The 15,537-nt window shown below is 43.0% G+C and overlaps 1 protein-coding gene across 2 annotated transcripts in view; it reads right to left on the bottom strand.

The window, feature by feature from the left end:
- The window catches only part of arnt2 (aryl-hydrocarbon receptor nuclear translocator 2), a 74,731-nt gene that overhangs the window by 38,059 nt on the left and 21,135 nt on the right, over positions 1-15,537 (bottom strand). The window contains exons 4-6 of one of the 2 annotated variants that reach the window (XM_080458330.1): positions 13,704-13,917; positions 12,950-13,163; positions 8,119-8,221 (exon numbers count right to left, since the gene is read on the bottom strand). In XM_080458330.1, the coding sequence (XP_080314456.1) occupies positions 8,119-8,221; positions 12,950-13,163; positions 13,704-13,917 (531 nt within the window). The remainder of the gene's footprint in view (positions 1-8,118; positions 8,222-12,949; positions 13,164-13,703; positions 13,918-15,537) is intronic. The other variant, XM_080458331.1, reaches the window with a different exon arrangement.

Genomic DNA, 15,537 nt, shown 5'->3' with positions numbered 1-15,537 from the left:
GAGGAAACTGTTGCTTCCTCAATAAAAATCACTGCACGCCTTCAGTTTTCCAAACCTGGACACTGACAGATGAAACTAAAGTCAGATTGTAGGAGAAGAGCACACGAGATCAGCCACACCAAGTATGGTGGAGGGAGCAGCATTTCAAGAGGAAACGCATGCATTTTGAGTTTTCAATTAGAAAAGTTTGGCGTCGTTATGGCAACGATGTCCGTTTACACGGAAACGGCAGAAGCGTCGAAAAATATGTCGTTGTCATGTAGGGTCACCAGTGGGTGGTGTCGGTTGTTTTCTGTGATGAACAAACAGATGCTCACAGAGAACAATCCGCTCTAAAGATTAGGATTGGAAGAACACAGACATTCGTATAGACCGACCAAGTTGGATTGTTATTACAATGACTGTCAAATATAAAATTACCAAGTCCCAGGAGAAGATGGACTGGGAGTCATGACACTCCGGAGGAAGCAATGTTCTTAATGTCCAGCTACTGAGCACGTGCACAACTCCTAGTTACTACGGCCATGGTGAGCACGCGCAGTAGCAACATTTGGGAAAAGTTTGCATTTTCTTCTGTTTCCATAGAGATACAGTCGAAGTCTGTTCAAAATGTTGTTTTCAGTGGCTCCAAGCACCGTTGTCGTGTAAACAAACACCCAAAATGCAATAACATTGTTCAATTTCTGCTGGAAGACGTGTAAAGGAGGTCCCTAAAACAAACAAATTCTCCTTTTGGATCTGCAGCCCCGGCTCAGCCCTGATTCAAACGGGGATGTTCACTGCAGACATCTTAAGAATCTCCCTGAACTGGAAAAAAAAAAAAAGAACCAATACACATCTGATCTGCAGCTACTGGAGGAACTTGTTGCCAAATGATGTCCGACTAGTTATTACATCCGGGGAGATTCTGCTACTCTTGACTGCAGCACTGTGAAAGTTAGTTTTGTTGGGCAACATCAAGAAATATTAGGGGGAGGTGTGAAGTAATACGATATTGACATTTCCTTACGGCGAATTCATCCACAAAACCAGTTGCTTTCATTGTTTTTACACATTTTCTACCACTACACAATCCAGTGGAGCTGGTTCAAACATTGAGACATCCTTATGACACATTCTTCTCCATCATCTCGCAGCTCGCTGGCCTCATGAGAGAGCGACCACACTGAGCGAGCGTATCCCACACCGTTGGATCAGGGGTTTGATTGATCGGTTTGAGCCTCCAGCCGAGCTTCCTCGAGGCCTGCAGTGTTCAGAAACCGCGTGTTTTTTCCGTGAAACGTCGGGTCCCGTGTCTCAACATTACATAAGTCAGCCTGGATCTAATATCGGCTTCCCTGAAACGTTCGCCCGCTGATCTACTGTGCTGCTCTCAGCGATGTCTATGCGTATGTCACAGAAGGGGTTTGCGTTTCACTCTTTGCTTGCAGCCGCTTTCAGACTGTCCCAGCAGCATGTTGTTTGAATTATGCAGCGTCTGAATAGCAACAGGAAGAGGCAAAAAAAGAAAAGAGAAGTCTGTTCAACAATTTTCATAAGAGCATAACACAGTGTGGCTTTCGTGCAACTCGGGGCCCTTTGTGACGGATCCAGACAAAACAAGGCTAAAGCAGCCCCCTGACGGTTCTCCACACTCTGGCACTGACACCGGCGCAGCGTGTCAGGCAAAATTGAAAAAGGTGTGTTATTTTGTTCATCGAAACACAAACTCTTCCAAACCCTCGCAGCAGTCAAAAGCCACTTTGATGTAGTTTTGGAGCCAATGAGCAACGAGGCCTGTGGGGCAAACCGTCTCATATCCTGACATGAAGCGCAGGGGATGAGACGAAATTAACAAGGATCGGAGTTTTCAAGGCTGCGAAGCTGCGGAAGATACACCGATGCACAACAGACGGGAATAATTACTGGAATATATGTATGATGGCGAGCTTGCTATGTCTAATTATCTGTGAAGTATGGAAACATCAGTCATTTAACCAACAACCTTTGGGGAACAAAAATATTAATGCCATTACGTCGAGATAGAAAAGCATATGGCTTGAGGCTCGTGTAGTGTGAAATAGGTTATGGGTCCGTGAACATCCCAATTTAAAAAGGCAGGTATGAGTCATATATTGTACTTGTGCTGAGTGGTATTAGGCAGCCCGGTGTGTGCACACTGTCACAGATGTCTCGCTTCAAAACCCAACGTTACAGAACAAGAATCCACACACAGAGCTTACTACAACCCCTTCAATTCCACCGCATGCGCCGAGAAGACGGGAGTACCTTGAAAAAACACTTTTGATAGTGTGCGCAAAGCTCACTCAGAGACCCGTTTCTACATTTATGTTTTGTCTTGGAAAAACAGTTGCTAGGAACTGCTCATTTGAACTTTTTAACCACCAATAGAGTCGAGGGCTCTCATGATCGGCACCGACAAAAGTCTAGTGTTTGCTTCCTACCTACCCTCTGGAAGCCTGATCTGCCTCTGCAGTGATCACTTTACACCAGGTAACACTACTAATTTCAACCAGAGAGGATCAATATTCATTGATGACCTCCTATTGCTGCTGAATTGACGTGAAACAGACATCTCTCCGCAGCCTGGGGTCCCAGGAGAATATCGACTGAGAGTCACAACACTGGAGGAAACATTGTTCTTACTGTCCTGCTGCTGAGCATGTGCGGCACAATTATTTACTACGGCCATGGTGCGGAGTAGCAGGGTATCAGGAAAGTTGCATTCCTCCCAGTTTCCACGGAAACGGAGCCGAAGCAAGTTCAATAACTTGCGCTTTAACCCGTTTCCACGGAGATAGAGTGTTTTCAAAAAGTTCCACCCTGGAAGCCATTTTCAAACAGTTACATTTTCAAACACTCCAAGCAACATAGTCGAGCAAACGGACACCCAAAGTTCATCAAAAGTATTAGGGTTCACACATGGTTTGTCAATCTGCTCCTTAGTCATGGTTAATATTTACATGCTGTTGATGAGGTCAAACTCGATCAGAAAGAAGACCATAACTGGTCATAATTCAATCTGATTTGATTTGATTCACTGGTTAGATTTATTCCAGCTTTAGGAATGAACCCCAGCCATTTACCACATTAGCACCTCAAACAACAGGCCTTTATGCAGCACAGCCATCATCCATTATCCATTATAACACACAATAAAGTCCCTGGTAACTAAATTTTGATTTTATAGAGATTCTTAGGGGGGTTGGGGGGGGGGGGGGGGGGGTAATTTAGATACAAACTTTAGGAAGTGATTACTTAGTATTTTTATCCTTTTCTCAAGGCATCAGATTAACACTTTATATTAAATGGGTCAACAATGAATTGTTCCATCTCTCGCTTTACTAGAGATTTATTGACACTCAAGCTGTACAGGTTATGTCAATTCATGTCTCCTCTGCTTCACCACTGTCTAAATATAAGTTATATAGATCTCATCCTTTCAGCTGGCTGCCTTCATTACATTTGGACTTTGGATGGCAGAACAGTCGGCTCACAATAGAAACAGGTGTTTTCACACAAATTCTCATTTGAAGTGAATGGAAAATCATTGATGAGACCCACTTTTACTGATAAAAACATTTCTTGAAGTCTGGCGGTCGCTTCAATAAAAATATTTAAAAACACTTTTATATTCCAACAGGTGTTTCTCTCTTGCAGTGATCTTTGTTTCTAATCTGATAAATTCAACAACCTATTAATTATGACCCATGTTGCTCAAAACACGGACTTTGCCAACACTGAGACGAATATGCTCACTACAACTTGTGTTCATATAGAAGATTATCATCAGTTCTCATGATTGGACCTGTGATGAACGGGGGATCGTTAAGGCTTTTACACTGCTTTTAGCACAACGTCAGCTGGGAGAGACTCCAACCTGCACAAGCCCAAATGGAAGAAATATGAGTGGAAGGCAGGGAGGGAGGGACAGTTTGTTTGTTTGTTTGTTTGTTTGCTTGCTTGTTGCTCTCAATCACAGCCCTTTGCTTTTGTCTCTTTCTATTCTGGAGTGGAAAGACTCCACCTCCGAGTCTGCTTCTGCTCAGCCAATGTTAGCTTGTGTGGAAGAGTGGAGTTTTTACCAGGAGAAGAAAGCCTTGTGATGACTATCTGGTTATTGGTGTCATAAAAATACAACTGAACTGGATGTATGGACGTATGGACGTATGGATGTATGTATGGATGGATGGACGTATGGACGTATGGATGTATGTATGGATGGACGTATGGATGTATGTATGGATGGATGGACGTATGGACGTATGGATGTATGTATGGATGGATGGATGTATGTATGGATGGATGGATGGATGGATGGACGTATGGACGTATGGATGTATGTATGGATGGATGGATGTATGGATGGTTGAGTAAACAAATCCTCATACTGTCACATGTTGTTTGACCATTGAAATTGATTGTATATTGATCTTGAAGTGCTTGATGAACAAAGATGGACTCAATGATTTGACCTACCATTATCCAACTAAACAATCCTCTTCTTTAGGTTCTTCATATTCTAATACAAAATTAATTAAGGTGAGGAGTTTGCTGCTCTCTGAAAGGCATGCTATCAAGCTGACACCGATCGCAGCGCAATTCAGCCGGCTTCATACAGTCAGTGATCACCAGTCAAAGCTTTACATCAGCTGTTATTCAAATGTTTAGATTAGATTAGGTTCTTCTGGGGATTTGTGCACAGTAAACCTCCCTTTTTTTTTTTTTTAGAAACAGTGTCATGTGAAATGACTATTTAGTGAAAACCCATTCTTAGTATTTGCTCATTGTCACATAATTTCACTCTAAATTAGCGGTTAGCAATATCTGCTTCATCACGACCAGTCCTACTCGGCCTCTGATTGGCTCGTCAGCCCACATTAACCAATCAAATAGGCAAATGCAGAAAGTACGAGCCAATCAGAGGTTGAGTATGGTGGGGTTACGGCTTCATCACCGGAGGCATAATAAAATACTCGGTCTGGCTTGGAGGTACTGCTGAGTGGTGCATCATGGGGGATTCAGAAGAGGCTGGACGCAATGCTAATTGGAAAATAAGTGAGTATACACCATATACCTGCGTATAAACTGGACTACACCACTGGTCTTACTTCACTTACAGACACATTTCACTCCTGCAACCTACTGGAGGTAAACCCATCTGTATGATGTAGGAAAAAGTCTAAATCCAGTATTATATTTTTAACGTATTCATTTAACCAGGAAAAGATATCAAGATCTATTTTACAAAGGTGACCTGGGAAAGAGGTCTGCAGCACACATCACATGCTTAGATTCAAAACATATAAAACTAATTTAGCACAATTAACAAATAGTTAAAATGAGAAGGTGCAGATTACTATAGACAACATTTTAAAGTTAAAATGCAGATTTTGCAAGGCAGATTAGAATAAAGTGCAATAAAAATTTTGAGATGCATGGATTAATGGTAAAAACTTTAAAAACAACAACACCGATTAGTCGATCCTCGAGTAATAAAGAACGGAAATGATTTAAAGATACCAGTTCGGACATTTTAGTTTCTGTTTGGACAGGCAGAGAAACTTAAATCTGCTTTCCCAGTTCAGTCCGAACACGAGGAGCATGCAGGTGAAGAATGTCACTGGAAGGTAAGGAATAATGGCAGTTGGTTCTCTAGAGAAGAGTACATAGGCAGGAAGGAACCTCGTATACCAAGGTCATCCAGCGCATGGCCACTCGGCTCTGGCATACAGTTCACAGTGGTGAGTCAGTGATATAAATGTGTCCGATCAATCTAGCTTCTTGAATGAGAGACACTATGTTCATGTTACAGTGTTCTAAAACTGGATGGGGTTTTTTTTCCTCTTCATTTGCCAATCAAAGTATGGATGATTCGTCTTCAGTCGACTTGCATAACTTCTTTGTTCACCTCCCCGAGAAGCCTCCACGAGTCCCCTCCTCTGCCTCGGGCACCGTGACGGCCCCACGCGGGGTCGACGCGGCACCACTGTGGCAACAATCGCTTCGACAACACAATCACTCACATATGAAACTCTACTGCGAAGCACTTGTGGAGCTAATTAGAAACAGCTCAGCGTGGCTCTTCGGTGTTGCTTCTCAGCAGTAAGTGGGTAAAATAAAGGGCCTGTCACTTGTGTCTTTGTGAGCGTCTAATGGCTGTCACTTTGTCAGCTCCATACTGCCGGCTGCCCGTCACGTTACATGAGCCCCTGCTGCTAACCACGGAGAGCCAGTTCAGCCCGCCGGCGAGCCAAATCTTCTCGACATGTTACGGATAACCTCGTCTCACGTCGACACAGTGGTTTTACCATCAAAACAACACGTATTGTGCTTCTTATTCTATATTTTTTACTAAATTGGGTGTTTCTATCCACAAAAGAGAGTTCCTACAAACCAGTCTTGTCAAAAGTTGAATGTATGCTGTGACACACTTTGATGGCCGAGTGAAGTAAACAAACTGGTCATCTTTCTGTTTTGCAATGCCAAGCCATAACAAGTCAGTGAACTCATTGCCATTTTAATTGCCTATTCATACAATGTAACTTCACAATCAAGCTCTTTGCTAAAAAGCGGTCACGATTGGACTCTACAGAGACTGAAGACAACCACCTAATGGACAACAGTGGCATTACAGATAGAAAACAACATGGACTTGAGCTTTGTGCAATAACGTTAAAAATCAATAGAGCAGTTATGAAACAATATCTTTACTCATATAGGATCTTAACAAAGTGTTTAAACCAATTATCTGACTATTCGACCATAAGAGAATCATAAAACACAATATAATCTCAAAAATTATAATGAAATAGCAGGAATAGTCACACAGAAAATGTTAAAGTAACAAGCTCTCCCAGGGAAATTTCACTCAATAGGATATTAAAATAAAAGCACATCATCACATAAATGATGAAGTCTCTAAAAATGGGTGAGCGCTCACTGATTCTGTGAGCTTTATTTCCCGATTGTTCCAAAAACCGAGGGGATCTGATGGAAAAAACTCTGTGCTGTATTGTCTCCAGTTTGGACTTTAGCTATAGAAGTGATCAATACAATCTTAAAAACACACTCCCGAGAGTCTAAAGCTGCGATGTGATGTCTCATAGTTCCAGTGAGTTCCATTTATTTATTTTTTTTCCAAAGAAAGACTTTCTAAATGTCAGATTTTTGCCCACACAGTCCGTAGAGCATGTCTTTGGATGAGGTTAAAGTTCCTCCGCGCCAAACTGATCCAGAGATGTCTCTATGTGGCTCCCTGTGTGTACAGAGTGCAGTTATAGTGGAAAAGAAAAGCCTCCTCTACAAACTGCTCATGCAAAAACACCAAGCAGATCACTGGCTGTATGTTCCATGTGGTTTCAAATTAAACCTTAAAGACGGTGGAAGATCAAAAAAGGGTCTGACTTGTTGCAGCAGTTACATCCAATTACATTAACTAGATTCCAGTGATTTCTACAATGATCCTGTAACCAGATGTATAATTCTGCAATGTCAATTAATTTAAATATTCATGTTTGCTAATTTTTAGGTACTTTTCAGGAGATAAGCCATAACTAATGACTGATTTAATTTTCTCCCCTAATTAACTTTAGAGAAATGGATTTTGAAACTACTAAAAAAAAATACTTTTCAATTACATGTGCTCAATTTAGTTTTAAAAAGCTATATAAAGAATGAGGAGGTTGTTGTTTGTTTAATCTGACCTATATTAAGCCACTGGTTTCCGGAAGTTGGTTTCACAAGGGAGGGTATACTATCTAATGTCCTCAAACTACATCTCATGAATAAATGACAAACTAACTTTAATAAAACACTCAAACATATTTCATGCATCCGATTGTTTTTTGTTTTTGTGACGCCAACACTCACATCAACATCCCAGCTGAGATGAACGGCAGTATCAGAGTAGGGATTTTTTTCATATATTTTCATATGTTTTGTATCTCTTAATATGCACTCCATTGAAATTAAAAGGTTTCCATTTTTGAGTTTTTAAAATGCAACACTTGTTCAGGACTGCAGTCAGGTTTGTTTTTAAGAGATGAAATAGAAACAAACAAAAACACATTAAAAAAATTATACGAAAAAAAAAAAAAGTCCCACGGTATGACCCACCTCATGCGGCAGATGAAGGAGCGCCGGGAGCCCATACACATCCTCATGGAGGACTGCTGCCCCTCCTTCTTCACCGTTCCCGTCTTCAGGTCCAGAATCCGTCCTGGTGAGACATTAACAGACCAGTTCACTAAATCTTTCTGCCTCTATGAAACCAGGCGGATGTTTGCGTGTACTGGTGATGTTGGCGTCCGTTCATTTTAATGGGCAAACAGCAAAATATCCAATAATCGTCCCAATTGATGTGAGGGTTTTCAGTGGAGTTGAAACGAACACGGATATTTAAATGTACTGTAATAATAAAGATATCCATCAAATGTCAACTTAGTAAAGATACTACAGTGGTGTCAAAACGATACCACAACACGATTTTTCTTTCCTCTTAAGACGGGATCTTAATTTCTTGATGTAAATATTGTGATATATTGCCTTAAAAATAGCTTACACTATGAAAATCAATTTGCCTTGCATTCTCCAGCTGCATCTCTTATATAATACTGGAGCGCTCGATGTACAGTATGTGAAATATTTATGAGGGTATAATGGAACTTCTGTTAAATTTCTTTCACAGCAAATCCCCAATGCTGCAGTTAGTCCGGTTTATCTATGACTGATTCACATTTTGTATGAAAAGAAAATTGAACTTTAAAAAAAAACAAAAACAAACATTGAAATATTTGTGATAGCATAATGTATTTTTCCATCCATTTTCTCCCCCTTATCTGTTTCTGGGTCGCCAGTCTGAGCACTGTCACCCAGATCACATCGCACTGATTAAGAACCTTTCCTGTGGGTGGTGAGCCCACGGGAAGGTGGCGCCCGGCGTGGGACATGAACCCTCTACCTTGAGATTGTGAGTCGTATGCTCTACCAACTGAGATCGCCAGGGCTATAATGTATTTCTCCTATATGCAAAATGATAAAGAATAAACAATAAAAAAAAAAAAAAAGACCTGAAAATGCTCTGCTTATTTGTAATTGATGTAGATTTTGAAGGATCAAATTCCGATTGCATGAGGAAAGGCATCCGGTGTAAAAAATGGAGCAGCTGAACGGCCTGATCAGTCTCTACACTTAATCAAGCTGTATCATATTCATCATTCCACAGAGTTTTATTGGAATTACTGTAAAAGGCCACTGTGGACGAACATCAAACTGCCATTAGCGTGACGTAAGTGCACATCGATTTCCTCCAGCAGTTTCTAGTTACTGGATGAGACGAGAGGCATTCCTGAGCGGGAGACAGCTGATCACCGGGGCTGCCAGACGGCGGCTCGCTCAGACGGCCCGACGGGACCCGCCGAGTCTTCATCCAGCGCTCCGTCTCTGAAACTGTCAACACCGCTGAACAGAGGTCGCGACACTGAGAAAAGAGGAATCAATCTTGTGAGTTGGGCTCGGCGGAACTTCGCTGTAGGAACTCCACCTTTGATCCCAGAGCGAAAGAGGAGCGCAGGACGAGACGCAGCGGAAAAAGGCAGACCCCCACCGCCGAGCTCTGTTACTTTAACCTGCACGATCGCTCTCGGCTATCATTAACGCGGCTCTGATTTCTTCCAGCTGGAGCAGGAATGAAAGAGAATCTGGGATCTCTGAGGCCGACTGGAACATCTCACGCAAACACCGCGGTGATGCATCGCGGAGAGCGAAGGAGGTAAACACAGGACGCGAGCCGATGACATCAACAACTCCACAAACACTTGTTCTGTCTGTTCTCTCTCACTGCGGCTCGGCTGTACCTGCACGGCCACCGCAGGGGGGGGGGGGGGGGGGTCTCATTTTACACTCCAGCACCAGTCTATTAGTCACAGTCTGGGAACAGCTGGGCGACGTCTCCCAGCAAGTCTTCCTCACCCACCCAGGAAAAAAACATGACAACTTTCTGTGACTGGAGCCGAATGTGTTTACACACAACACCTCCAGTCAACAAGACAAACTAACAACAGACAGAACAAACACTGGATCAGACCGATGACTGAAGATATTCCACATGGAGGAAATCTTTCGATCAACTAATGGAGAATCCCAATTTTTAATAAAGATCACAATCTGTTGTTTTTTCCCCCTATCTGCTAATCAAGAAAACTAAATTTGCCTAATACATTTGCATTAATGTTAACTTACAATTTGACTTACGTGTACAATTTATCAAAAAAAAAAATGTCATTGTTATTTTAACTCCGTATGTACTTGTTTACACTTTATAATGATGCATAAAGGGAGCAGTACCCACGATTTCACTGTATGTGACATAATCACAATAAAGCTGTTCAATTCAATTCAGTCATTTGGTGCAGTCGAAATAAGTAACACCACACTGGTTGTGACCTTTTTTTCTCAGGAATCCCACAGTTTGCCTCAAGTAAAGCCTGCAGTCTTCCTCTCGTATCATCAACATGCCAAAACATTAGTGAAGCCGAATGCGAGCAGACACACAAACCATCACTATTCACCATCAGTTTCACAGGTAGGCCTGCTGTAGAGGATGAGAAGTCACAATATTATCGTTTTATCCAGCATGAGTAAATGTAATTGTGACTCTCAGACGAACAAACTCATCTACAATATCCAGAAATGACAGTTTATGGTATTTTGCGAGAAGAATAAAAACAAAAATTGATTTGAGTGCCATTCGTATAACAAAACATTGTAGATTAAGATTAATTGGTTTTATCAAAAGAAACTACTTTTCCCTGTTTATTTATTTTGTATTCAGCAGAACATAAACACCAAATCCTTAGAAATATTTAACGACTGCAGCGTAATCATTTCAGACAACAGAATACATTACAAATACACAAGTTGCAGCAATATGAGGATATTTCCTTTACAGATCCTCATTTTTTGCTGCCTGCAGGAGCAGAATGTGCATTTATTTATCTATGATACACAGTGTGTTGGTTTAAGTCCTAATCTTAAATTAGAAAACAAAATGTCATTGATTCCAATCCCCAGCAGGTAATTACCTGTCCTGGTGTCGTGTCTCGGAGGCCTAAAGCCTTGGCTTGGCCTCTACCACCGTCCATGTATTCTGACACATTACCAACAACACTAACATAGACGTCTGTCACAACCTGAGTGACAGTAATGTGGACAGCATTCACTCGGGTGGATCACCGAGGCTCGGCTGACTTTGACAATATCACCGGTTCACCGATTTCTCTTCCTTACACCATTTTGATGGACACTGCCCGATGCGGACTGGAAACGCCTCACAAGTGCTGCAGTATGAAGACGTCTCGACACCGTCTCTCCCTAAACTCTCTCAAATTGCAACAACTGTCCATTTTTCTCTTCTTGAAACATCAACTCTCATTTTGCCTGTCATAACGTTTAGGCTGATCGGTCTAATGAACTCCATCAGTTGTTTTCCCCACTTATAATCGATGTCAGGACAGTCTCTCTCTGTGTGCTGAATGTAGCTCGTGGTGCTGAATTCCTCACTTTATTAAGACTTGAGCCACAATCCAAAGCAGACTGTTGAAGCACGAATATTTTCTGCTGTTTTAAATGAACGACCATAATCAATACACGGAAAAGGTCTTTGATCGCCTCAAAAACTTGGGAAAACGGGCACTGAGAAGTGTAAACAGGTCCGAGTGAGATGAAGGTGGTGCTGCTGAAACATGCTGCTCAACACCACAGAGACTCTCAGAAGACGACTTTGCAGTTCAGTCTGTGATGTTTGGAAACACTCTTAATGTACAGCCATTGTTTGTTGCTGTACGTACGTTGCATTATTGCAAAAGAGGAAAGCCTTTGTACCCACATACACAAAAAAAAAAAAAAACAATAATTGAATTCCCACAAGAAGATACAGACGGCAACAACTGGCACAGAGGGAACGACCACTTGGCCCGCTTGTGGCTGCTGGGGTATCGCTTTGGTCCTCATGTGTCATTGAAAAGCCTCCGAAGTTCAAACAGTGCCTCCAAAACATCATGCCTCTCTTTCCAGGGAATGAAGCCTATCTTGAAAGGCTGCGTTTGAGCCCGTGTGCTCGTCCAGTTTGTGGCGCCTTCATCGGTCACGGAGATTACCGCGTTGTGAGGATTACATGGTGCTGCTGGGCACGGAGCGCCTCACAGGGCCGACCGGGTGGAATGTGAAGGCGAAGGGACGCAAACACAAAGTGTGAGATACTGTGGAGTCTCCCGCTCGGCATCAAGAGGAGGAGGGACTTCAACAAGACAACACTGCCCTCTAGTGAGCAAAGTCAGCATGTTCTTACAACTTGTTTTCATCCACAGGAGCTCACGGCACCGCTCCCTTCATACAGAAGAACAAACTTTCACCGTTCAATGTGACTTTCATTTTAGATTTGACCTTTTTCTGATTGAAACGGAGTAGAAGCAAACAAAGTCAGATGTTCAGCAAATACTAGTCTTCTTGGTCGGGTTGAATTTATCCCAGCTGGTCATTGAGCACGATACACCCTGGATAAGTCCACCGTTCCTCACACATACATGTCTTTGTGCGTGAACTAAGAGAAAAGCCTCGTCTCAGTGGGGATGTGCAAACTCCAAAACGTATGTGGCCTCAGGTCGGAATCAAACACAGATAAACTCCCCGTGAGGCGAGTGTGCAGGCCAGCACTGCACCATGTCGTCCCTCTAAATAAAAACATGTCCTATTTGTGCTCAGGTGAAGCGTAAGTGTCTTCTACATTCATTGCATTCAGATCAAATATTTGCGCATTTCACTTCAGAGGCCACATATATACTACAATCGCAGCTTGACCGGTCTCTTTCCAATCTGAACCTAGTGCACATCGCATGTTGAATGTGTCGAGCGAAGGGCTCCAGCTTCACCAAAACAACAGGACCTGTACCTGTCATCGAGTTTTCTGTGGTGCTGAGCTGTTCCCTCAGCTTGTCCACGTCGTCGGGGTGGACCTGCTCGTACAGGGTGCTGCCGAACCACTCCGCCTGCGGGTGGTTCAACACCGGCGTCACAGAGTCCGACACGTAGATGACCCGGCCCGTCTCCGCGGCAACCACAAACAGAAAGCCGTCGGCAGCCTCCAGGATCAGGTGCTTTAGCTCCTGCGGGAAACACACATTGACAGAGACGCCGACTCACATTCATTTCCTGCGGACTTTTTCTAAACGCTGTCAATTCAGTTTCCCTTGCTAATAACGCATGTAAAGCTGGTACAGACGTACACCCAAACGCGTCAGCGAAGGAGACGGTGAATTATCAACTCAAACTGTGGGAGGTGACCTATTTACAATCAGCTGTACGAGATGCACTAGTTTGTCATGATCAGCGTGATAATCCTGTAGAAGCACTATGGTGTCATTATCCTGGATGCTAAAAATAAGCAGACACTTGGCTTGTTTATGACAGAAACAAAGTTCTTGGATCGTTTTATCTTCTCTTCCAACATCGCTGTGTATTTATCTACACCATCACAGGGTGTGTGCAAACCACTCTGAGGATTCAGGGTTGGGTCATTTAGCTTCGGGAGACATCTTCCAGGTTTTTTTCTTTGAATCTACAAAAGCTAATAGTCGTACGTGGCCCTAACAAACGCACATATCTTGACTTTCAGCCTTGTATATACATGCAGAGAGTTTGCGTACTTGTTCGGTGAGAAAAGAAGGCTTGTAGGCCCCGTCGGTGGACGTGTTCCCGGTGCCCCTCATGGACTTCATGTGGGAGACGGCCATGCGCAGGATGGTCAGTTTGTCTGGTTTCCGAGCCAGGGCGCTGCAGGTCGGCACCATGTCCGACAGCTCGGTGATGTATTGGGTCATTTTGTTACGCCGGCGTCGTTCGATCTCGCTGTGGTTTTCCCTACAACAGAGGGTAAGGCAGTCAGGTACTTGGAGGATTCACACGAGGAACCACTTCCCGTGGAGTGTTGGGGGATTTGGAATTAACTGATGCTTTTGGATTTAGACGGAAACATTTTGAAAACCATGCCTGTTTGCACGAAAGCAGCAGAAACATTGAAAATGAAGGCGTTCGCTTGCCAGCATGCCCCCACGCAGCAGGTTTAGCCACAGCTTTCATAAAGTCAGAGGAAGAAAAATGAGAGTACACGCTTTTTTTCCTTTTTTCTCCTCATGTAAGTCGATAACACGACAACCTGCAACGTAAATCAAATCTGTGTTTCTACTCGCCTTCGCGGCTCTTCTTTGCTTACACTTCTCTTCAAATCAATAAGTGGGAAAAGAAACGGGCCGGGATGGAAACAGAACATTTATGAAATGATAATTTAAAGGGAAAAAAACTGCAGTCCTCATATTACAAAAGGTTTCCCCCGAGGGAGAGCAAGTTTTCTTCTGTGAATCAGCACGAGCAAGTGTTCGCCTGTAAATGAATTTTTAAAAAAGGACCAAAATTGGGTCTAATCCACAAACAGAGACCGTTTTAATCCCATAAACTAACGGTGACATTACTGCTGCTGAATACTTACTGCTGTTTGACACTAGATGATTTTACAGTGTTTTCTCAGCCAGCGGTTTGATAAATTAAGTCAGAAGAATCTCCTGCTGTGTTGACAGAGATTAGCACTTAGGTCTGTGTCGTACGCGATTCATTCTGTGTCGGGGTTTAAACACACGTTCACTCTTTGACTGATCATTTACAGAAATATTTGCCTTTTTTCAATCAGCGTTACTCAGCCTTCAAACATCTTTACTTCCTTTTCTTTGAGTGTATGTTTCTGGGTTATTATAGCGTATACCTCCTTTGAGGCTGAAACGTGCAACTCAAATAAAGCTGGGTTAGTGGGGTAACGGGTTTGGTGGGTGGGTTTCACGATGCAACTGGTTGGCCAACTAGTTGGATTGTCGATCGTGTTGGTTGGATGATCGGTTCACGGGTTGCTCGGCTGATTGTTGTTATTTTCATTGGCTGGTTGGTTTGTTGGCGAGTTGCTTGGGTGGGAAGGTCAGTCGCTGGATTGGTTGGTGTGACGACCGGTTGGTAGGTTTGGTGACGGATTGAGTGAGTTTGCTGGCTGGTTTGTTGTTTTTGTTGCTTGCTTCTTCATTGGTTGGTTGAAGGACTGGGTTAGGTTAAGTGGTTGGTTGGTTGGTTGGTTGGTGGGTTGGTGGGTTGGTGGTTTGCTGTCATCTTGGTTGGCATGTCGTTGGTTGGTGAAGTGGTTTGGTTGGTTGACTGCTTTGGTCGGGAAGGTTTGTTGTTTTTGTTGCCTGCTTGCTCGTTGGTTTGTTTAAAGACTGGGTTAAGTTAAGTGGTTGAAGAGCTGGTTGGTTGGTCTGTCAACTGTTGAAATAGTAGGCCTCTTGGTTCATTCCTTTATTGAATAATTGATCAAATGCATCTACTAAGACTACAGTCTGTCTACATGATATCCGACGAAATATCCTCTCGCTTTAGAAAACTTCACCCACCGACATTTTTGAACTGTTCACTGTTTGACTTCTATCCACACGCCTGGGTCAA

This window comes from Lipophrys pholis (genome assembly GCF_963383615.2).
Source record: "Lipophrys pholis genome assembly, chromosome: 2".
NCBI lineage: Eukaryota > Metazoa > Chordata > Actinopteri > Blenniiformes > Blenniidae > Lipophrys > Lipophrys pholis.
This window is presented reverse-complemented; position numbering and strand designations above follow the sequence as displayed.